The following is a 23,039-nucleotide window of genomic DNA, read 5'->3' on the forward strand; positions in this document are numbered from 1 at the left end:
CCCTTGAATTTATAACTTGTCGATCCCTCTTCAGCAGTAGTCACCTCTAAACATTTTCTGCAACTACAAATATGTTTGGACCATTCCTCCCTGCAAATGTGCTTCAGTTCATCAATATTTCTGTGATGCCTTGTGTGCACAGCCCTCTTCAGGCCATGCCACAGCGTCTCCATAGGACTAAGGTCAGGACTCTCAAACCAAAATCTGTTCTTTTTCAACCATTTTTTTAGTTGATTTACATGTGTGCTTTGCTTATTGCCTTGTTTCAATGTCTCTTCAGCTTGATGTCATGGACAACTGACTTTATATTCCCTGTACAGGATTATGATCCACCTCAGAATTCATTGTCCCTCAGTTAGACAGCAAAGCAGCCACAAACAATCATGCCCGCTCCACTAGGCTTCAGTTCCATGAGGTTTTGGTTCACAATGTTCATTTCCCCCTAAGCCATAGCGTTGTACATTTGTGCTACACAAGTCCTCTTCGACTCCTCCATTCATAGAGCATTTCCCAGAAGCAATGTGGAACATCCAGATGGTCTTAAGCAAACTTGAGACTGGTTTCAGTGTTCTTTTTGGACAGCAACATCTTCATAGCGTCCTTCCATGGACACCATTCTTGCTCAGTGTTTCTCGGATAGTAAAAAGCTGAACAGACGTTCTGCAGTATGTAGAGTCTTCTGTATGCCTTTTGCTGTTCCCCTTGCATTCTTTCTCATCTTATTCTATTTCGGAGTGATCCTAACAGGATGCCCGCTCCAAGGGAAAGCAGAACAGTCCTGAATTTTCTCCATTTGTAGATAATTTGCCTACCCATGGATTGTTGTATACCCTGGCTTTTAGCAATGCTCATGGAGCCTTTTTCCATTTCATGCATCTCTATAACACATCTTCTGAAAGTTGTTTGAATCAAGGCATCATTCACGCTAACGCTGTTGTCTTGAGAAAAACAGATTTGTCAATAACCAGGCTTTGTGCACCACTATTTAATGGGCATAACGCCTGTGAAAACAATACATCCAATCCTCTCCTTAATTCTTTGGCCACTTGGCCATTGGAAACCTCATTAATGCAGTGGTTCACTTACTTTTTCTCCCTGCACTGTGGATAATTACTGTATGCTCAATAAAAGACATGAGTGGTACAACAGTTTGTGTGTTGTTGGTTACATTGTTATCCAAGTCACGATTAAAACTAAATCAATCGGACCACATTTTATTAGCAAGAATTCAAATACAGAAATCCAGTGACTAGAAAAGTTTACTTACTTTTTCTTGCAACAGTAGGTGCAGAATGTTCCTAGGAACAAACTACTACTGATTAGCAAATTGTAAAAGTTTACCGAACTCCAATGATTGATAATCTGCATGGCACAAACATTAGCTTTGTGTGATTAACGGCTAGCCTAAAAACTTCCGCATCTGGTAAAATAACAAATGTATGCTGTAGTGTGAGTAGGTTGGACCTCCTAGTCTGAGAGCAAGCTGCTTTCCATTGAAGTTACACTTAATAGTGGTCCTCCACCGAGAGGATGAATGGAGGGATCACTTCTTCTTCTTTTTTTTTTTTAATTAATATCCTCCAAACAATGAACATGAAGGTCTATTGTAGACCAGCTTTCGAAGTTGGATCGATTAAGACCTCATACAGCAAGCGGAGTGCTTGGAGAAATTGTACATGGGAAATTCTGAAGGACTCCCTGATGAATTATGACAATATGATTTATCAGTTTTCACTAGCTACCATATTAAACATTATGGATGACCTTATCAAATTTATAATTCCAATATGAGATCATCAGGTCCAGGGGGTCGTAGTTATTCCACTCTCCTCTCCAATGGGATAGCGACGACTATAACTGTACATATAGCCTCACTCGGTTCACATCGTACTTGTAAAAAAAAAAAAGTTGCAGCACTAGACTTTCATGTGCTCCCATTACTACATCAGATAATGCTGACCCTAATGTGCAAGTACAGAGCTGCTATAATGTAATCGTCCGTTGCCGCCCCCTCCCCCCACACACACACCCTAATGTGCAAGAAGGGAGCTGATATAACGCTGCCCCGCTATGTACAAGAACAGCTTGGATAGTTTCCATCCTTACGGAGCTGATATATAATGCCCCAGGCTGTAGGTAATTTGGCTCTCCCATATATTTCACCTTCTCGTTTGAGGTAATGCCCCGAGCTACCAAACTGTGTCCCGAATGTATATGCAGAACATGCTGCTAATTTTCCGCACTTGGCTGGGCTGTGTAGACCTGCTGTATAGATGGCACTTTTGCATATTTCGGGCAGCTGGAACGACTGGGGGAACAGCTGCTCCTAAAAATAAAACACCTGACATTTGACGGATTTTCAGCAGTCTAGCAATTTAGGAGAAGTGTACTTGGCTAGCTGAGTCCCCATAGACCCAGCATTGTGTAACTGCGGAGGCTCATGAATGTCCAGAGGGCAGCAATGTACAGCTGATCACTCCGAACCAGCCTGTTCTTACTAAAAATAACGGTGACCTTTTTATGAGGGTTAATCCATAATTGTATACGTATCCAATAATGTAAGGTGTGTTCTTACAGTAATGGCGGCTGCTACTGTAGGAACCATGGATGAGAAGGCTGTGCAGTGATATCAACCAATATCAGGAGGGGGCGCCATTCTGAATCTGGAGGTGGCCTTGTGTTCATATACAACATGACAAGACCAGTGAGGAACCCCAAGTCATTGGTGCATATTAAGCCTCTCATTCTATATCGGGTGCATAACAATGGAGTCATTGACTCCTCTTATGGCCGCCACCCTTCCAGAAGGCAGCATAATGTATTCGGCCTCCAGTGCCCAGGTTGCCTGGGATATTGTGTGCATCTCAGTGTGTTCCTTTCACCAAACCTAGGAGCCCTCACCAATGCGAAACTGCCATAGAGGTTGCTCTTCCACTATCAGATTATACATTGCCTTCTGCAAGAAATGCCCTTCTTATATTCATCAAACCAAGATGGTGAGATGTGGTTTATCACTGGAGCGAACACTCTTCCAACGCTCCAGAGTTCAGATTTGCACCTCTTGGCATTGTGCAAAATTATCTCAGGCTTATGTGCAGCTACTTGACCATGGGAAACCAACCAATGAGGATCTCAACCAACCGTTCTAGTGCTGATGTTGCTTCCAGAGGAGTTTGAAACTTTTTGTATTTCTTGAGTCTAGACTACAGTATTTGTTGTGCTCACAGAATGACCCATCTGATTGCATATGTGGCCGCCACGGCTGAGGTGCCGTATCTCTATTGGGCCTCATGTGGGGCAGAAGTATGCAGTCCTAAGCTCTTCCTCATGACCTGAAGGTTCAATCCCCGCATGCTTCAGGTAGCTGGCTCAAGGTTGACTCAGCCCTCCATCCTTCCGAGTACCCAGCAAATAAAATTACCTGAAAGTGCTGCGGAATAAGTTGGCGCTATACAAATTAACAAGTCCCTTCCTCCGTCTTTAGCAGGGGAGTAAACTGATTGAAGTATTAATAGGTGGCCTAGCTTGAGGTTACTGAGCTCTAATCCTACTGCTGATGCTTGTTTTAGGGAATGTGTGGTTATAATGCTGCATTGTGTGGCTGAATCCACTAAGTAGAAGTGCTTAGATATTTTTGGTCATGTGACCTGACTCTATTCCACTTTATTAGACCCCTGGCCCTCTCATAATTGCAGCTTCCTAGTATGGAAATTCTCCCCGTGACCCCGGAGTGCAACATAAAATCATGTGACCAGTTTTCCATGAATCGGTTTCAGTGTGACTCCACATTAGATGGGAAAATCCAGCGATCTGACGGACCTCCAACGAGGTCTGATCATCAGTGCTGGACTAGCCGGGGCCGGGATTTCACTGCCAAACACATGGGGTTTTCTTGTGCAGCAGAGTGGAGAGTTTACAGAGAATGGTGTGACCGAGGAAAAGCATCCAACGTAAGGGGATTCTGTGGACGGAAACTACTCTTCATCAGAAGGGGTCAGAGGGGGATGTCCGGAATCATTCTGATGAGCAAGCACTGCACAGTCAAAGGAGATCCAACACCTAACTAGATGGGGGTCTTTAAAAGTGACAAGTCTACCCGGAGTAAGACCACTTGTGCACCTTATTTAGCAGCTCCTATCTCTGCAGCGCTGTTACATGTAGAATTGTAACACAGGAGCCATAAATGATAAGCACATCCCAAGAACTACAGGATGCACCATGTTCTCATAACCAAATTTTCTTGCTATGACATTTTCATACAATTTGAAAAATTAGGTGTCTGATTCGGTAATTTAGCGCAGCAATGATCGGTGCTCGTCTGTACATCCAGACCTTTCTGTCTTAAGAACGAGCTGAGCTGCTCTTATAATCCTGCCATCATCAGATCTTTAGAAGCACATAGTTTACGCCTCGGGTCCATTATTTTGTTGGCGCCATTAAAGATTATTTCCTCCCAAACTAGGAGTAGTTAAGATGAAGTTTGGCGGATAGGGTGCAGTTGTGAGAGAATTCCCATTCTTTGTACTGATAGAAGCCTTACGAAGCTGCCTCCTGCAGACCTACATTAGCTGCTACACCCAGGGGTATCTAGAAGACTGCTATAGAGAGTTAAAGCCCTAATGGTATGTTCACACTGCGGATTATAACAGAATTTTCCATGCTGATTCTGCCTGTAAAAATGTGACAGAAATCCGTTGCTATTCTGGCACCGTTTGTGCTGCGTATCTGCATGCCGATATAGCCCTGTTTGGTAGTATGTACACGGGCGAGCGCAATATAGGTCAGAGAAAATGTCACTACTTTCTGCAAAACGCGCTGGAATATTACACATGGGGCTGTTGCCCATTGACTGCTGTAAATCAACACACAGTTAACCCAAAAACCGCCGCCAAATAGCTGCTGATTTCTGCCAGTGTCTTGCAGGCAGATACCACACAGAAAATACCATTGTGGAATCTGCCGTATGAACACATAAAGGCCATTGTTTCCTTGAACTCTGCGTTGTGCCATTCCTTTCTTTGCTCATTCCTTTTGGCACTGCCTAAGTAAACCGACCGAGTCAATGAGGTGTGCCCTAGCTAGTCTGAATCTTTCAGATTGGGCAGTGTCCGTATGTAGTGACACCCCCATGACTAGAAATGCCCACTTATCAATTCATAGATTCCCAGGAGGAATAACTGAGGAACAGCACAGATTTAACAAAAGATGCTTCAACACGGTTTTATAGGGGTTTGTATCTGCTAAGACCAAGTCAGTAGAGTCCATGACGCTGTACACCAGGGCAAGGCTGCGACCACCGCTCGGTCATCTTCACCCTATGGCCGTTGTCTTCTCTTCTCTTTTTTGGTTTTCACAGATGAATATATGCCAGCGTGGACGGCCCCCTTACTTTATAACAAAATTGTCATTTTGTGTTTTTTGAGAAACTTTTCTTTGTTTTTTGTTTATAATATATAAGGTATATAATACCTTGTTATATTTTAGATTGTATGACATTGCAAATACTCGTTTTTGAAGCTGCAACTTTACTACTTGAAATAAGCCCTCGTAGGTGTAATACAAAGCTCACTGCGCTGATAGATTCCAAGGGAAGTTCTGCTACGTGTGTAAAACCTGTAAACTGCTGGTCCTCAATAGCTGAGGTGAGGGTCCGCCACTCGGGAACCCCCACCATCAGCTGCTCTCTAGGTTGCCAGCAGTGTGGACAGCCCCATACACATTGCAGCAGCCCAGGTTGGTAATACGATACAATCAATGGAAGCTGCACCTGCATTATCAACCCAGGCAGCTGCAATATGTACACCGCTATATGCTTCTGGCTCCTTGCACACTTGACAATGGGTCAGATAACTGCTGATCATTGGGTCCCAAGTGGCAGAACCCAACTGGTCACCTATTGATGACCTATCCCAAGGACAGATCATCAGTCATTCAGACCTGGACAACCCCTTGTAAAGGCTACGTCCAATATATCAAAAATGAGCCATGAAGCAACTTTACAATTGGTCTTCATTAAAAATTTTTTACCATTTTGTGTCTACAGCTCCTATGTAGACTCTCTCCATGATAACCTGCAGCAATCAAAAGCTGTACTGTGTAATCCTGCAATCTTGCAGTCTCCCGCTTCAATATGTCCCCAGCATTTTGTAGGTTAGCCAGAAGCAGAGGGAAAGATAGAAGGGATTGCAAATTCAGGATCAGACTACACAGAGATGGTTTGTAGTCTGTTACCATGGAGACACATAGGTCTGCATAGGAGCTGTTGACATAAAACTGCAATAGATCTTCAATAAACCTCTCAAAGTTGCTTTGTTTTTGCATTTTATATGCATTGAGAGAATAAAAGAAAGGTTTTGCAATGGTGGATTAAGCCTGTAAAAGGGTTGCCTATGAAGATAATCTGTGCCCTACCTATAGCGTAACTATCTGATTGGTGAGGCTCTAACTGCTGGGTCTCCGATCACGAGAACAAGGGTCCTTTAAAGGGTTATTCCAAAATTAACTTTTGATCGCTGGAGGATTAGCCACTGACACCTTCACCAATCCTGAGAATGGGGGCCCCATGTCACTGCAGAGGCTGCAACAATGGGAAGGGAACATGAAGATAGAATGGAGTGGCTGTCAAGCTTGCATAGTGTTTCGCCATTCATTTCCATGGGGCTGACTGAAATGGCCGAGTAGAAGCGCTTTATCTCCAGCAGTCCCATTTGTTGATAAATGAAGTGGCATTGTGCATGTGAAACCGCTACTTCTATCAATATCCTCACTGCAGGTGAAGGGTACACGGGATCAGTGGGGGTAGGGTCATTGGTAACAACCCCACTGATCAGACTTGGATATGATATCCCAAAATTTTCTTGTAATACCTATTGAGGTCCCCAAATGAGTGGAATAGATCCACCAGATTCGTTTATTTTGAGATCCCTGCTCTCATGATCTGAGGGGGTCCCAGTGGTTGAAACCCCATTGATCATATCATTATCCCCTCTCTTGTGCCTAAGGATAACATTAAGAGTTTGCACAACCTCGTTAAGCCTCACCTTTTACTTTTGTCCTTTTGGATTATTTCATGTCCCATTCTTCTTCTCTTCCAGACATACAGCAAAGACGGAACGGGCGTCACGATTAGAAGCGGTTCAGTCCATCTTTCTATCTGCCTACAATACCACGATAGGCCTCAGGACTGTACCACCAAGCCCGTCGGGAGCCATCAGCGGACTTCTAGAACAGTTTGCCCGCGGTGTGGGTCTTCGAGGCGCTAGCGCTATAGTGTGATGAACTTACTGGACACCTTGGAATCTAGAAGCCATGACTTCATCCTTGTGCTCTACATTCACCCCTAAAGAAGCCATATATAAGACAATCTCTGGGATGTGTTCGGTGCTTCTCCTTTAAATGTTGCGATGCTAATGAAAGGGAACAGATCTTCCAATCAGAAATCTGAGTGATCAGCAGCGGCAACGGTTTCAAGGGCTGATGAAATGTAAAGTTGCTTTTTTTGTATCTTCGTTCACCTGTATCCATCGTCACGTAATCCTGATTGTGACCAGACTGTGGCTTTTGTAATAGGAAATGGATATACTTAATCATATGCCCGTGACGGGACTGCTTATTGAATACAACACGTAGCTTGGAAGTATATTTCCCAGCATGCTGTGCTAGCTGGACTTCTAGTACCTGCATGTTACGTGTCTTGCTGCAGGAAGCAGACAGCTCCCTACATTGCATAGTGGCCAGGATTGGTACTGTGGGCTGAGTCTCGTATGACTCAGCCTGCAGTACCCACCCTGACCACTGTGCAATGTAGGGAGCTGTCTGCTTCCTGCAGCAAAACTGCTAGAAATAGGGACAACCCCTTTTAATCTCCACATCCGGAAGAGTAAAAAATGCTTTCTTGTCTGAGTTTTCTGATACACCGCTCTAAATCCTTACATGTAGAGTGAAATGATAACATTTTGGCTGCCTGTAGCCAACACTAGGGGGAGCAGTCTCCAATAGGATCTGAAGCTCCCCTTTTGTGGTGCCTGCCAGAATGAATCGCTCAAGCAGAGGTTTTGGAGCACTGCATCAGAAAAGTAGAACTTTGACCCCCAATAATGGTGGCTGTATGACGACATGAACCATGTTAGACAAAATGGGTTGTTTTATTGAGGGTTTGTAGTCTCCTTTCTCCACATCACTGGTCCCCAGTCTGGCGAGCCGCTGGGCTATGCTGGGGGTTGTAGTTTTGCAAAAGCTGAAAAACTCTTAGCTCTGTTGGATAGAATTCCATTGAAATTAGGTGGTTACTAGTGATGTACGACCGATGTGACATTGCTGCAGTCTTAGGTTGTGTTCCAGGCCATAATACATTGCTGGATCTGGGAGCCATTGGGCATCAGACGCTGCTGTCTACCTGTACAACGCCATCCTTTGGAGGTATATGTTTGAAAATTCTCTTGAGGCTGTGTTTACACGGGCGAGTGTGATATAGTTACAAATTTCAATAAAAATGCAATTAATATAAGGAAATTAAATGAAAAACTCAATGCGTGCACTTCCTGTGATTTTTAAATTTGTTCCAATAGTGACCTGCATTAAGGACGCATCACACTTGCACAAAAATCACTTACCATGCAGGTCCCATGGAGGGGGGGGAGGGACTGTTTAAAAAAAAAATGGGCTGCTCTTGAACAAGGGTCACCTAAAAGTGGGACATGTAGTAATTTTTATTTTGTTAACTTGGACTATCGTCCTGAGAGAAAAGTTGCTCATGTGAATTACCCATGTGAATGAACGGCTTCTTTCCCAGTGTGAATTGGACAGCACTCGCGTGGAAAAATCACCTATGTGATCTAGCCTGATGTTTATCGACAATCGACGCAGTCTGATGCTGTAATCGCTCAGGTGATTTTCCTGCGCAAGTTCTGGCCGATTCCGAGATGGACAGAGCATGCACTGAATGGGTTAATTCATGAGCAATTTTACACAGTCCGAGTTGGAAAAATTGCGCATGTCCTATTTTTGGACGATTCTTGCTCAAGAATTGTCCAGTATTTTCTATGGCGGTGTTTAAAGAAAAAATCTCGACTGCCGCGTGATTTTCATGAGGGTATGATGCGTTTTTAATTTGGATTACTATGGCAACAACATGAGAAGAAAAAAAAAACTAGGAAGAGCAGAGAAAAATGTGCATTTTTTTTTCCCATTAATTTTTTTTTATTGGACTTTTTTGGTAACCTACATAAAAATTGGAAGATCCTCTCTTATAGCGTCTTCAGCATGTTGCTATTTATTTTTTTAACATTACAATCCAGAAAGACCAGATGAGAGAACAACAGATCTTTACCATTAAGGGGATATAGTAAAATACTAAATAACCTAAGGAAAGGCCGCGTTATAAAGAGAGGGCATTACTAAAGCCAGGAGTTCCACATGACATAATTTGCAGAATGCGTTAATACTTAGGAGGTGAAAAAGCAAGTTTACGTAATGTTGCAAATGTGAAGTCCCGGTGGAATCTGTCGAATGCCTTCTCCACATCCAAAGCAAGGACGACGTCCGGGAGAGCCCAGCTCCTGCCATGAGGTTTGGTAGAGGGAAGGGTCCATCTGTCATCTAAAAAGTCATCCATCTTTTTACCCACATTCCTTTAAGCATCTAACAGTGTCCTAAAGGCCTCCTTCTATGTACCCATGGAGCCTGGGGCATGGCCTTTCTGGGCTAGCTGTGGGTAAAGCAGCAGCTTTTGATAGAGCATTATATCTGATTGCCATCTTGGCAGGCTGAGTGGCGCTATGCATGGGTTGCCCATTCCCTTTATTACTGGATTTGGTGAGGAAATAGACCCATGCCCTGCCAGAGGCCCAGGCAACTGGTCTGGAGCATCCTCTTCATCATAGGAGCTGCCAGGGTGTTGAAGAGCTGCAGCCCTCCGCCTCTGTCACGGTGGGAACTGCGGGCAGCAAAGAAGTCAGTCAGGCGCTTAGGATGCGCTTCGGAAGTCTTCCTGCGGGTCATGCTGCTACTCCTGAGGCTGATCCACAGTCTATGTCACAGATGTGCTGTGGAGTAAAGTTAGGAGATCAGAAGAGAGCAGGCATCGCAGTCTGCAGTTAGGCCGTGCCACCGAAAAAATTTGCATTTTTCACATGCAGTAAAATTCCATGTAAAATGATCGTAACCAAAATCGCATTCGCCGGTGTAACTACAGCCGGAAAGTAGTTTGACCGTGATGCCATGGAAGTCATGCATGCTGCCCTGTCAAGGATACATGAGGGGTTTTTATGTAAGCGACGTTTAATTATTTAAAGGGAACCTGTCACCAGTTTCATGCTTCCTGAACCACGGACCGCATTAACCACGGACCGGCTACGGCGTTTCACAATAAGCACGCGATGAAGTTTGACTCTAAAGGACGCTCCGAGTCATGAGCGCAGCACCGCTCTGGCCCCTTCCTACCTGCACCATCTAGAGGGATATCTCTCTTCCTATTTACAAACAGGAAGAGAGATGTTGCTCTAGATGATGCGGGTAGCGGCGGCCGCCGTGGAGCCGCGCTCATGACTCGGAGCGTCCTTTTAAAGTCAGACTTCACAGTGTGTTTATTGTGAAACGCTGTAGTGGTTCTGAATATCGTATTATTGGGTGCAGTGGTTCCCGGGTTCATGCTTCTCGTGGTTCAGGCAGTTTGAACCTGGTGATAGGTTCCCTTTTAATTAAAAGTTCTGCAACTTCCAACTATACTTTTGTTTCAATATTTTGTATTAATTGTGTTTTTGTGTCTTTTTTTGTTTTTTTTTTCTTGTGCTCTAGATCCCTTTTTGTTGTAGTAAATGAAAACTCTCTTGTGTAATGTAATCAGAATGAAAACCTCATAATTTGATCACGCGGGTACAGGAAGCTGGTACATTATAACAAGCAATGCCCTAGTGCCAGTTGGACTTGATCATGACAGTTTTTTTTTTTCTTTTAATTTTGACATTCACAGACAGCAAACAGAGGTCTTGAAGCAATGTTGAGGAGTTGCTGGCCTATCCTCAGCATGAATCATCAATAGTAGATTGGCAGGGATCCGTCAACCAGTACTGCTGCTGATCAGTTATTCTCTGGGTCGGTGTGTTCATGCACTGGGCTGATTTCGTTTGGTATTTACGGGCCAAGATCCCTTTCAATTAAAAGGGTCATTAACCTGCAATACCAAGCCCGGCCACTGCAGTAGGAACGGAGCTGTCTACTTCCTGCAGAAATTACCTCTGTGCACAAGAGCACCAGCCTAGAGAACAGCTGATTGGCGGGGTCCCAGGCAATAGACCCAGCAGATTTACGATGACTGATCTGTCCTGAAGATATTCCAGCAATAGTTTACAACTAGACAACCCACGCATCATCGAGGGTGAAAAACAGTTTTTAGTGGTATGACTCACACTGAGGTCCTGTACAGCATCTATGGATTCCTCTGTAGAAATAGACCTGATCGTTTGGCTGTTCTAGCATTGCAAAACTGCAACTCCCAGCATGTCCTTACAACTGCAAAGATAGGAGACTGCTCCTGTACAGACACCCCAGGCACGGGTTAAACTGCGGCTTCAGAGAACACGTCAGACAATACTGCAAAGAGATGTTTGCGGCAAACTGTATGTGACTAAACTGTTAGCACTTATTGGATGGGGTGGGGGGTGGGTAGAGCGGCACTTAGCAAAACTGATACACTGATGGGGGCATGAGGGGTGGAGCATGACACAGATCGTTCCTGTTGGTCTCTGAATCCCTGTCATGCCCCGCCCCTTAATAGCTCCACTAGGGATACTGGGATTTGTAGTTCAGCAGCCACAGTACGACCTCTCGCCCTTTTCTTTTGCTGCATTCACTATGATTTTTGTATTTTCTCATTGTATCCTGTAATTGATGAACAAAGGATTTATTTTTGCTATTTTTGCTTCACCTTTTTTTGTTTTTATTTAATTCTGCAATCGATTCAATAAAAAAAATAAAATAAAAAAATAATTTAATTCAAGTTCCTATTTGATCTGGAGTCTTGGATGGAAACAAGCGATGCGCCGACCAAACAGGGCTGTATGGAAGCAGTGAGATCTAAGGGGGTTAGACAGGATTATGTTGTCTTGAAACAGCACCACTCTTGTCCATAGGTCGCACCTGGTATTGCAGCTTCTATTAATACCAGACAGGTGGTGTTATTTCAGGAAGACTGTAACCATATTTTTCTTGCCTCCAAACAGCAGTGGTTATCCAAGGGTGAAGTTAGCCGGTGATTGTCTGCAGCCATCACCTGTCCCTGGGTCAGTGACGTTGTTGCTGGCTTGCTGCGGCAGGATGTGGGCGAGTGGGCATCCGTACAACTGGAGCCGTATTTTATGGCAGGATGAGCGCTTCTGTAAAAATATTCTACTCGTGTAGCGACACATGGCTACAGGATCAGACTAAACGAGGTTGGTCCGGTTTATTTGTAGTCACGAACCATGGAGACTCGCAGCTCTGCATAGTTGCTGCATACATATAATGGTAGAAGAGTTTTACCCTCCTTTGATGCTCTTGGGCATACATGTATGCCTTCCTGCATTGGGGTTAGGATGCTGGAAGATCGACAGCCGCTCCCATTCCACACATGGCAGGTGCAGGCGGTCTTGACAGCTGACAACCACTGGCAACAGCATCAGTCAGCGCAGATGCTGATCATAGCTGTTAACCATTTAAATGCCCCGATCAGAGTTATGGGGATCCTGAATAGCCCCCTGGTGTGAGATCAAGAAAAGCCATTCAGTTGTTCTGGCAGCCCAGGGTTTTCTGAAGATACCCAGGTCTGCCTATTAGGAAGAATGGCGGCAGAAATGCCATGTAGTGCAATACTGGATCATTGCAGTGTAATAGTATAAACGATCGCAAGAAAAAGTTCCTTATGGAGGCTCAGGGCTCCTAACCACTTGCGTTTTTTTAGCACTGTGATATCGCTGCGTTTTTGTTTTTTTTAACCCGATTGTCAATGGGACGTTCTAATGTCAAAAACGCATCGCAAGTTTGTGTTTTGTGATATATTTATTTTTATTTTTTTGTGCAATGCGTTTTTATTATTAGAAAGTCCCATTGACCATCGCGTTTAAAAAAACGGAGCGATATCGCAGCGTTAAAAAAAAAAACACAAGTGGGTGTAAGCCCTCAAGTAGAGAAAAAGAAAATTTAAATTTCAGTGAAAAATAACTTATTTAAAAAAAAATAAATAAAGGCTGCTAAAAATTTAAAAAAACAAAAAAACTTTCCTGTATCTAGAATATAAAAAATAATGGAATATTTATCCTGCACGCTAAATGTCAGCAGAAAAAAGAACCACTACGCCAGAATTGTATTCCTTTTTTTTTTTTTTTTTTTTTTTTTTAGCGTCACGCTTTCTCCAAGCAAAAAATGTAAAAAGTGATCAAGTTGTATGTACTCCAAATAGGTGCCAGTACCAACCATAGGTTGTCCCACAAACAGAGGAGCCTTCACCCAACCCTGTCAACAAAAACCAAAAAACCACAAATCGTACTGAGTAAGGTTATGTCATTTTGCTGCAGTATGTCTGCCGTAAAAATAACGCCACCCCCCCACTTTCCCCAAAATATGGCGAAATTACAATTTTTTTTATGTTTCACCTCACGGTGCTTGGAAATTTTTTGTTTCTTTTTCAGCCATTCTATGGTACATTAAATGGTACAATTGAAAAATACAACTCATCTCTCAAAAACCAAGCCCTCAGACAACTGGGTCAACAGGCAAATATGAGTAAAGGGTTTTTTTTTTGTTTTGTTTGTTTTTTCTTTTCAATTTAGAGGCACTGGAAGAACAAAAAATATTTGGACAAAATTTTTGTTTCTTTGTTAACGCGATTGTCAATGGGACTTTCTAATGTTAAAAACGCAACCCAATGCACCAAAAACACACTTGCATTGTATTGCGTTGCGTTTTTTTTACAATAGAAAGTTCCATTGACAATCGCATTAACAAAAAATGCAATCGCAAGTGTGTGGGAGCCCTTATACAGTTTTGGGTGCCGATTCCAAACTTCTGCTCAGACTTTGACTGTCAGGAAAAGATTTATAGCCAAAAGCCTTAACAGTAGAATAAGGAAGTGTAGATATAATTGCAGTTAAATATATATTTTTTTTTTATATGTAAAAGGCAGTAAACAGTAAATCCTGGGTAAGGGCGCATACAGTTATATGCAACACAAGTTCCCCAGGTGGCAGATCTATAATGACAAAAAACTTCCGGACATGGCATGACAATATGGAAAGTTGGCCGCAATGTTTGCATAAATCGCTTAATACTCCTATGTCCGCCGGTGTTCTCCCCTGGAATATTCCAGCAGTAATCAGCCAGCATCGCAGGCATCTACTTTCCTTCATACCATTCTATCATTTGCATGTATGTCCTGGTGAACTGTCACCGTGCTCATCTGGTAAGTCCCTGCGTCTCTCTGGGAAGGGGTCAAGGTGTCGGGGCATGAACTGCACTTTGAGAGACGTTTCATCCCAAATCTTCATATAATTTTAACACGTCTATCTCAATGTGTTACAAATTGTTTGATCTCGGTTTCCCCATAAATGTCTGTCACATGCTTGATTGCCAACCTGGCAGGTTTTTCTTTGCTTGTTAAGCATTCGTTGAATCTATTGTCATGTTTCAGTTCTCTGATCTGTCACTCCACAAAAACACCCTGTGTTGTCTTTGCTTCTGAAAGATGGGTACATTTGGTCTTGAGATTGGCAAATCCTCTGCCGTTTTCAGCCATTGTCGTGACCAACTGTTTCATTAGGCCTAATTAATATGTAATGGAGGAAGAAGGCTATCTTCAGAGGATTCAAGACTTTCCCATTGACTATTTTTGCCCCCAACTCTCCACATTCTGGCTGGCCAGATCTTTTTGTATTGATTGCCTGTCCTGGCTATCCCAATCTCACAGAAAACGGGAATACTTCCTGAACCCTGTCTGCCTTCCCAATATGACAGCAATGACCTTCAAGTCTGCACAGATCTTCCACTTATGAAATAAAAGCTGAGCAGTGATTGGTTGCTATAGGCAACATAGAGTTTTACTGTTAGACCGCTTTAATGAGGCCAATGTGCTGTAACAAAATACTACAATATTGAATATCCTACTTTCTTGTGTCTAGAACTTCATTCTCTGGCCTGGCAGACGATTTTGGTTTTCAGATTTGGATTCAGCACCCTGAATGGAGGTAAGAACACGGATTGTTAGACAGGAAAACATACTCTTGTAATACAGTAAAATACTGCAGAAGTCTACAGCCCCAATTGGTGCTTTTAGAGAATGCTACGTCGATAGGGGAGCACAGCAAGCGACCTTCAGATCTTGGTTCAGGAATAAAAAAAAAAAACATTTTAGGCCGCCTGCACACGAGCGTTCCGGATTCCGCTAGCGGATTTTCACGCGCGTATGGCACCATGTGCTTGCGGATAGGTGCAGATGCGTGAAAAATCACGTGCGGATATACGCGGATGTGTTGCAGAAAAAACGCGCAGAAAAACCAGCAGACACGCCTTCTTGTAAACCCAACCCCTAGAGAACTGCCCATTCCTTGGAAAACAGCTTAAAAACCAACACCCAGATTCCGTTTTGTCCCTCTTGATTGTGCGAGCACCGTTAAATTATTCTGGCAACATGCTTTCACCCGGTGAGCAGATGTCTTTGTGGGCATGGTTGATCCATGTAACTTTTTTCAGGCGCTTCTCCAGCGTGACTTTATTTCAGTCACTGCAAAAAAATTCACAAGAGGAAGGCCGCCTGCACACGGGCGGAAATCCCGCGGCGGTATTTCCCGCGGGATTTCCGCCGCTGAAAGTCTGCATAGGAGTGCATTACAATACGCACTCCTATGCAGATGGCCGCGGTTTGGCCGCGCGAAATCTCATGCGGCAAACAAACCGCGGCATGTCCTATTTTTGTGCGGGGCTCGCACTCACCCGGCTACGGTCTGGGGCCGCCAGGCGCGGGTGAGTACGCGCTCGTCACTGCAGGCTCTCGGGTCGGGTCCCGCGGCGAGAATTCTCGCCGCCGGATCCGACCCGCTCGTCTGCAGGCGGCCGAATTCATTACTACAGATTTTGCATTCTTAGATCCTGCATTGGCAAGAAATACTACCTATCTCCCTCTACAAATTTGCCTGTGAAGCTCTGTGCTGTGTGTTGGGACGCCTCCTACCATGCCTACTTCCTGTAGTCATAGCAACCAGTGACTCCATCTGCAGCTGCACTGCGGATGTACTGCGTGAAAAAACGCACCCATTCACTTGTATTGGAGGCTTCACGCGCAGAATCCGACCCAAATTAGAACAGGTCGCAGATTTTTTCACGCGCGTGAAAAAACGCGATACAAATCCGTCTGTCTGGGGACAACTGCGGATCCTCATAGGAGTATATTGGCTGCGGTCTGGGGCGGATTATGTGCCTAAAATAACGTGCTGGAAATTTCGTTCGTGTGCAGGCACCCTTAGTAGAAGAAAAATAAAAGCAGCAAAAGATTTTTTTTTGTTTGTTTGTTTTGTCCCCTGTCATCCAAAAAACGATGGCATCGCTGCATCTGCATAAGGCCGCCTGCAGACGAGCGGGTCGGATCTGGCGGCGAGAATTCTTGCCGCGGGACCCGACCTGAGCGCCTGCAGAGACGAGCGCGTACTCACCCGTGCCCGGCGGCCCCGGCTCTTTCATGTGCCGGCTGCCGGGCAGCCGGCGCATGCGCAGACCGGAGCCGGCGGCCGGGTGAGTGACGTAGAGCCCCGCACAAAAATAGGGCATGCCGCGGTTTGTTTGTCGCGCGGCCGTCTGCATAGGAGTGCGTATTGTAATGCACTCCTATGCAGGCTTTGAGCGGGGGAAATCCCGCCGTGGGATTTCCGCCCGTGTGCAGGCGGCCTAAGTCTGATTTAGTAAAATACACGCTGCAGAAAAACAACTCCTGGATTTCTTATTTATTTTTTTTCTACAAAACGCGGCATGCTGTTATTTCTTGGGCCACTTTCACACGGCCGAGACAATCGCATGAGATTTGTGCGGTGTAAGATGCACAAATCTTGCATGAATATGAACACCATTTTTTGAATGGAGACCTACAGAGGAGCAGCATGTTCTACATTTTTGCATTCCTCGGAACACATTGCCCATTGTTTTCAGTGGGTGAGAAAATCTCGCACAGCGGGCAATGCAATGTCTTCTATTAAAAACAATGGAAAACACTTGCCAATCGCTACTTTACCTGAAGTGATGGCAGATGTTTTTAAAGAAAACCACATCGCATCCATGGGTACCTTGCATGTTCACAAGCACAATATCTGGCCAAGTTTTGTCGTAGCGACATATTGCCACCACATGGGCTGTTCTGCCCAGAGTGTTAGGAGGTGTTTTGACCAGTGGATGTATGAGGGCACACAAGGTGAGCGGCGGGGGCTCAGGACCCTCAACTGACCACCAGTAGAGAGGATTGTCTGATTGTCCAAAAAGCTCGAGCAGCTCCAACTGTTTCATTGTCCACCATCCAGAGACAGGTGGCACCATTGTTACACCCCTGTGACTGTCGGAACCATTTCTAGGCACTTGGCTGAAGGACACTTGGTCTCACGGCCCCCATTATTAGTACTGCCTTTGACATCCACCCACCATCATAAATGTGGCAAAAGGGTTTTTGCTAAACTTTAGTACCTTTTAATTTTTTTTAATAATTAATAAAAAAATTTAACATTAATTTTACTTTTTTTTTGTCCCCATAGGGGTCATGAACTTGTGATGGTTTGATCTCCTGCAGTATGATCTAATATGTATATGAAAAATTGAGTTTCAACCACTATAAAGACACATTAAGAAATGAATCAGTAAGAACAGGTGAATATGAAGGTTTTGCTCACACTAACTGCTTCCCTTTTCTTTTTCTGGGCTACTTTCTTCAACATGAAAACCATATGCAGAGTCCTCGATTGTATCTGTGTTGAGTGATGCAGTAGATAATGACATGCAGGAACATCAGTTATAAGAAATGTCCGGCTTCTGTCAGATACAGCGGGCTCAAAAAGGCTGAAATTCCCCTTTTCTCGACCATTCTGCTCTCAGTACCCCATAATAACACAATGTTAGTTTTCATTTTGAAAAAACTTAAAAACATTTCTAACATTTTGGATTGACACCTTTTGGTATGACACTTGACATTTAGCTTGGAGCCTCCCTTGGAGTCTCTTGATTCTCTTTGAGATGTTTCTACAGCTTGATTAGAGTTATTTGTGGTAAATTCAGTTGATTCGACATAAAAGACACACCGCGTCTATATAACATCTCACTGCTCACAATGCAAAATACGTAATCGGCGGAGAGGAGCTTTGGTAGGAGAGGTGAGCAAGAACCCAATGGTCACTCTGGCTGAGCTCAAAAGATCCTGTGTGCAGATGCAAGAAACTTCCAGGTCAACCATCACAGCAGACCTCCACCAATCTGGGCTTTATGGCAGAGTAAACAGAAAGAAGCTTCTCCTCAGTAAGACACATGAAAGACGCCTGGAGTTACCAAAAACACCTAAAGGACTGTCACTGCGAGGAACAAGATTCTCTGGTCTGATAACACCAAGATTGAACTTTTTGGCCTCAATTCTAAGCATTATGTCCCTACAGTGAAGCCCGGTGGTGGCAGCATCATGCTGGGGGACAGTGAGACCTGTCGGGCTTGATGGAAAGCTGAATGGAGCAAAGTACAGAGATAATGAAAACCTGATCTAGAGCACAAAGGAATTCAGACTGGGCAGAAGGTTCACCTTCCAACAAGATAAAGACCCTAAGCACACAGTCAGGACAACACAGGAGGCTTAGGGACAACTCTGTGAATGTCCTTGGGTGACCCAGCCAAAGCCCTGACCTGAACCCAGTCTAACATCTCAGGAGAGACCTGAAAATGGCCTGCAACAGAAGCTCCCCATCCAACCTGACGGAGCGTGAGAGGATCTGCAGAGAAGAATGGCAGAAAACTCCTAAATCCAGGTGTGCAAACCTTGTGGCATCATACCCAAGAACTCTGAAGGCTGGAATCACTGCCAAAGAGGCCTCAATGAAGTACTGAGTACAGGCTGTGAATACTTATGTCAAGATTTCTAACATTCTGTTCTCACTTTGTCATTTTTGGGGTAATGAGTGCAGAATGATGGGGGAAACTTGATTTTTTTTTAAATTTGCACAGGACCACAACGTGACAACATGTAAAACAAGTGAAAAGGTCTGAAGACTTTCTGTGATTTTTGGTGCAACTAAACAATATTACAGTTTCATACTGCAACTGGGAAATAAGTTTCATTGAGAGAAGAAAGAACCTTTATGTGACCCTCTAGAAGCGTCCTCACAGGAGGTAATCAGGACGTCTGTAGTGCTGACATAACGGCAAGCTGAAATGCATCTAACAAGGACATAAAAAGACGTGCTGCAAGCTCTGAGACATGATGGAAACGCTGATCAATTGCTTAAAAGAGCTGTGTGTAACTATGTGGGAACTGAAGATGTCTGCGAGAACACATTCACCTATACTGAGTCTCCACTTAATTAGAGGCCCCCATCTAGTAGTTCATTGGACCTCCTCTGGCGTTAAGAACTGCAGCAATTCATTGTAGTGTCTATTTGCAGATAATAGAAGAACCCGGGTGTGCCAAAATAACCTTCTCCACATCAATACGCCACCTCCAGCAGCCTGACCCTGCTAAATGAAATATTTTTGAACTTATTTGCCCCCAACCCCCCCTTCCCTGTAGACCCTCCTTTCTGATTCTCTTAGACACAATAGCGCTGGAACTGGTTGTCTACTGTTATAGACTATCTGTGCTTGGACACATTAGTTGGAGCACCAGCGTTGTATTGAGCTGCAGTTTCCATGACTGTGCACCACATGTTCATCAGAACAATTCCTGACATCCTCCTCTGACCCCTTTTGGTGACGAGTTGTTCCCTGCACAAGACCCCTTTTTGCTGGATGTTTTGCTTGATCACGCCATTCTCTGTATACTCTTCACACCACTGCATGAGAAAACCCCACAAGATTGTCAGTAGATGCAGTGGTGAAAAAAGGAAGGAGGTGGAGCTACTCTGATGAGCATCCGATATGGAGAAGAGCCAAGTGTAGATTCCAATGGGTGGTGTCTTTTACTAATAAGTTTAAAAAGTTGCATACGTTTCTAGTCCTGGCTCTGCCAGATCAGTAAATGTGCAACCTGTTGGGGTTGGCCAGTATAGAAGTGGAGAAGGAAGGAAAACCACTGATATATTGGTGCAACCTATTCGGACGGATGTACGTAGGCTTTTAGGTTTTGAGGGAAAATGTTTTTTCTTTGAATAGAAGCCAGCAAATAAACGCACAGCGTTCTAAGGCAGGCACGCCCTTTTGAACACAACATTTTGAGGCAAACCCACCTCTTCCTCAGTCTCGCTGGAGTCACACAGCCGGGACCCCTTTTTCCTAATAAATGTGGAGAGTAACTGGGCACCCCAATGACATAGACAAACTGGAGCAAGTTCAGGGAAGAGTTGAGCGGTCTGCAAATCATGTCCTATGAGGAACGATTAAAGGATCTGGGAATGTTTAGCTTGCAAAAAAGAAGGCTGAGAGGAGACTTAAAGGGGTTGTCTCACGCCGAAACGTTTTTTTTTTTTTATTCAATAGGCCCCCCGTTCGGCGCGAGACAAACCCAAGGGATGGGTTAAAAAAAAAAAAAGTTTATTACTTACCCGAATCCCCGCGCTGCGGCGACTTCTTTCTTCCTTTACCAAGATGGCCGCCGGGATCTTCACCCACGATGCACCGCGGGTCTTCTCCCATGGTGCACCATGGGCTCTGTGCGGTCCATTGCCGATTCCAGCCTCCTGATTGGCTGGAATCAGCACACGTGACGGGGCGGAGCTACGAGGACCAGCTCTCCGGCACGAGCTGCCCCATTCACCAGGGAGAAGACCGGACTGCGCAAGCGCGTCTAAAAACGCCAGAAGATAGCAAATTTAGACGGATCCATGGCGACGGGGACGCTAGCAACGGAGCAGGTAAGTGAATAACTTCTGTATGGCTCATAATTAATGCACGATGTATATTACAAAGTGCATTAATATGGCCATACAGAAGTGCTGAACCCCACTTGATTTCACGAGACAACCCCTTTAATAGCTGTTTACAAATATCTGAAGGGTTGTCACAGTTCAGAGGGATCAGCCCTATGCTCATCTGCACAAGGAAAGACTAGAAGCAATGGGATGAAACTGAGGGAGCATTCAAACGACCGTATATCGGCCCGGTACATCGGGGCGGGAGCTCAGAGCACTGCTCCCGGCTCTTCCCCTTTAATAGCTGTTTACAAATATCTGAAGGGTTGTCACAGTTCAGAGGGATCAGCCCTATGCTCATCTGCACAAGGAAAGACTAGAAGCAATGGGATGAAACTGAGGGAGCATTCAAACGACCGTATATCGGCCCGGTACATCGGGGCGGGAGCTCAGAGCACTGCTCCCGGCTCTTCCTGCCTCCCCCCCCCCCCCCGCAGAGAGAGACGCCGTATATTGGCTGGGCGTGAATACCCAGCCGATATACGGTCGTCTGAAAGCACCATCAAAGGGAGAAGACACAGATTAAATATTAGGAAAAACTTTCTAACAGTCAGGGTGATCAATGAGTGGAACAGGTTACCACAGAAGGTGGTGAGTTCTCCTTCAATGGAAGTATACAAACAAAGGCTGGACAGACATCTGTCTGGGATGATTTAGTGAATCCTGCACTGAGCAGGGGGTTGGACCAGATGACCCTGAAGGTCCCTTCCACCTCTACCATTCTATGATAAATTAGGGTCATTTTGCATGGGACGACCTGTCAGGTGCAGATGGCCAACAGGTCATCCTAGCGATAATAGTACCTCTGCTTTTATATAGTAATGATCATCTCTAGTGAACGGAAGAGTAGCGGACTGGGAATCGTTCCAACCCGTCTGTCTCAATTCACAGTAAACAGGCATTCGTTCATAGCAACTGCCTGTTTACACGGCCCGATCCGTCAGTCAGTTTCATGCATGCAGAAACTGAAGATGAACGAGAAGCGAATGAATTCTTGTTCGTTGTTCAGTCTGAGCGTTTACACTCAATGATCATTCATAGTCCCACTGGGTACAGAAAACTTAATAATTTATTGGCCTGTGAAAAAGTGCCCTCATGGCCGCTTTCACACAGGCGACAAACTGTGCGATTTTCTTGCAACAGCGCTACAAATCGCATGTATGTGAAGCCCATGCTTTCCTATGGGGTCCTTCACATTAGTGATGTTTTGTAGCATGCTACAAAATTGCTAAATTGCTGTGAGAAAACGCAGCGATATTGCACATAACACAGCTGTGATATCGCTGTCATCAGTGTGAAAGAGGCCTAAGGGGGAATTCAGACGAACGTATATCGGCTCGGTTTTCACGCCGAGCCGATATACGTCGTCCTCATCTGCAGGGGGGAGGATGGAAGAGCCAGGAGCAGGAACTGCGAATTAGCCCCGCCCCTGTCCCGCCTCTCCTCATTGAAAATAGTGCACAGGGGCGGAGAGGAGGCAGAGAGGGGGCGGGAGCTCAGAGCACTGCTCCCGGCTCTTCCAGCCTCCTCCCCCTGCAGAGAGAGACGACGTATATCGGCTGGGCGTGAAAACCCAGCCGATTTACGATCGTCTGAATCCAGCCTATGGCTGTGAGTCTGGACCAGCAGTCTCGCATTACATAGTTTGCTATTCCTTTGATGTGTAAGTGTAACATCCACATGAGCAACCCAGGGATCTCAACACAAAAAAGAAATCCATGTTTTCGGGCCCCCAGTGGCCCGTGCGCCATACCATTGTGTAGCGCATCCATGTCTTCCTAATCAAGTAAGCCATTGTTATTTCACTATAGGCCCCCAGTACTGAGAGCGCTGCAGCAGGATTCCTGACTGCACCCCGTATGGTTGGCATGTGGTCGGCATGTAGCAGAGCTGAAGCTGTCATTTATCGGTCTGGGCTGACACTATGATACATTATAA

At 44.8% G+C, this 23,039-nt stretch overlaps 1 protein-coding gene across 4 annotated transcripts in view; it reads left to right on the forward strand.

Annotated features, from left to right (window-relative positions):
* Nucleotides 1–11,990, forward strand: part of MTMR14 (myotubularin related protein 14) — a 72,655-nt gene extending 60,665 nt beyond the window's left edge. For all 4 annotated transcript variants that reach the window (XM_066596734.1, XM_066596736.1, XM_066596735.1 and 1 more), the window contains one exon: nucleotides 7,095–11,990. In XM_066596734.1, coding sequence (XP_066452831.1) covers nucleotides 7,095–7,275 — 181 coding nt within the window. In that variant the 3' untranslated portion in view covers nucleotides 7,276–11,990. The remainder of the gene's footprint in view (nucleotides 1–7,094) is intronic.
* The last annotated feature ends 11,049 nt before the right edge of the window (nucleotides 11,991–23,039 follow it).

This window comes from Eleutherodactylus coqui, chromosome 3 (genome assembly GCF_035609145.1).
Source record: "Eleutherodactylus coqui strain aEleCoq1 chromosome 3, aEleCoq1.hap1, whole genome shotgun sequence".
NCBI lineage: Eukaryota > Metazoa > Chordata > Amphibia > Anura > Eleutherodactylidae > Eleutherodactylus > Eleutherodactylus coqui.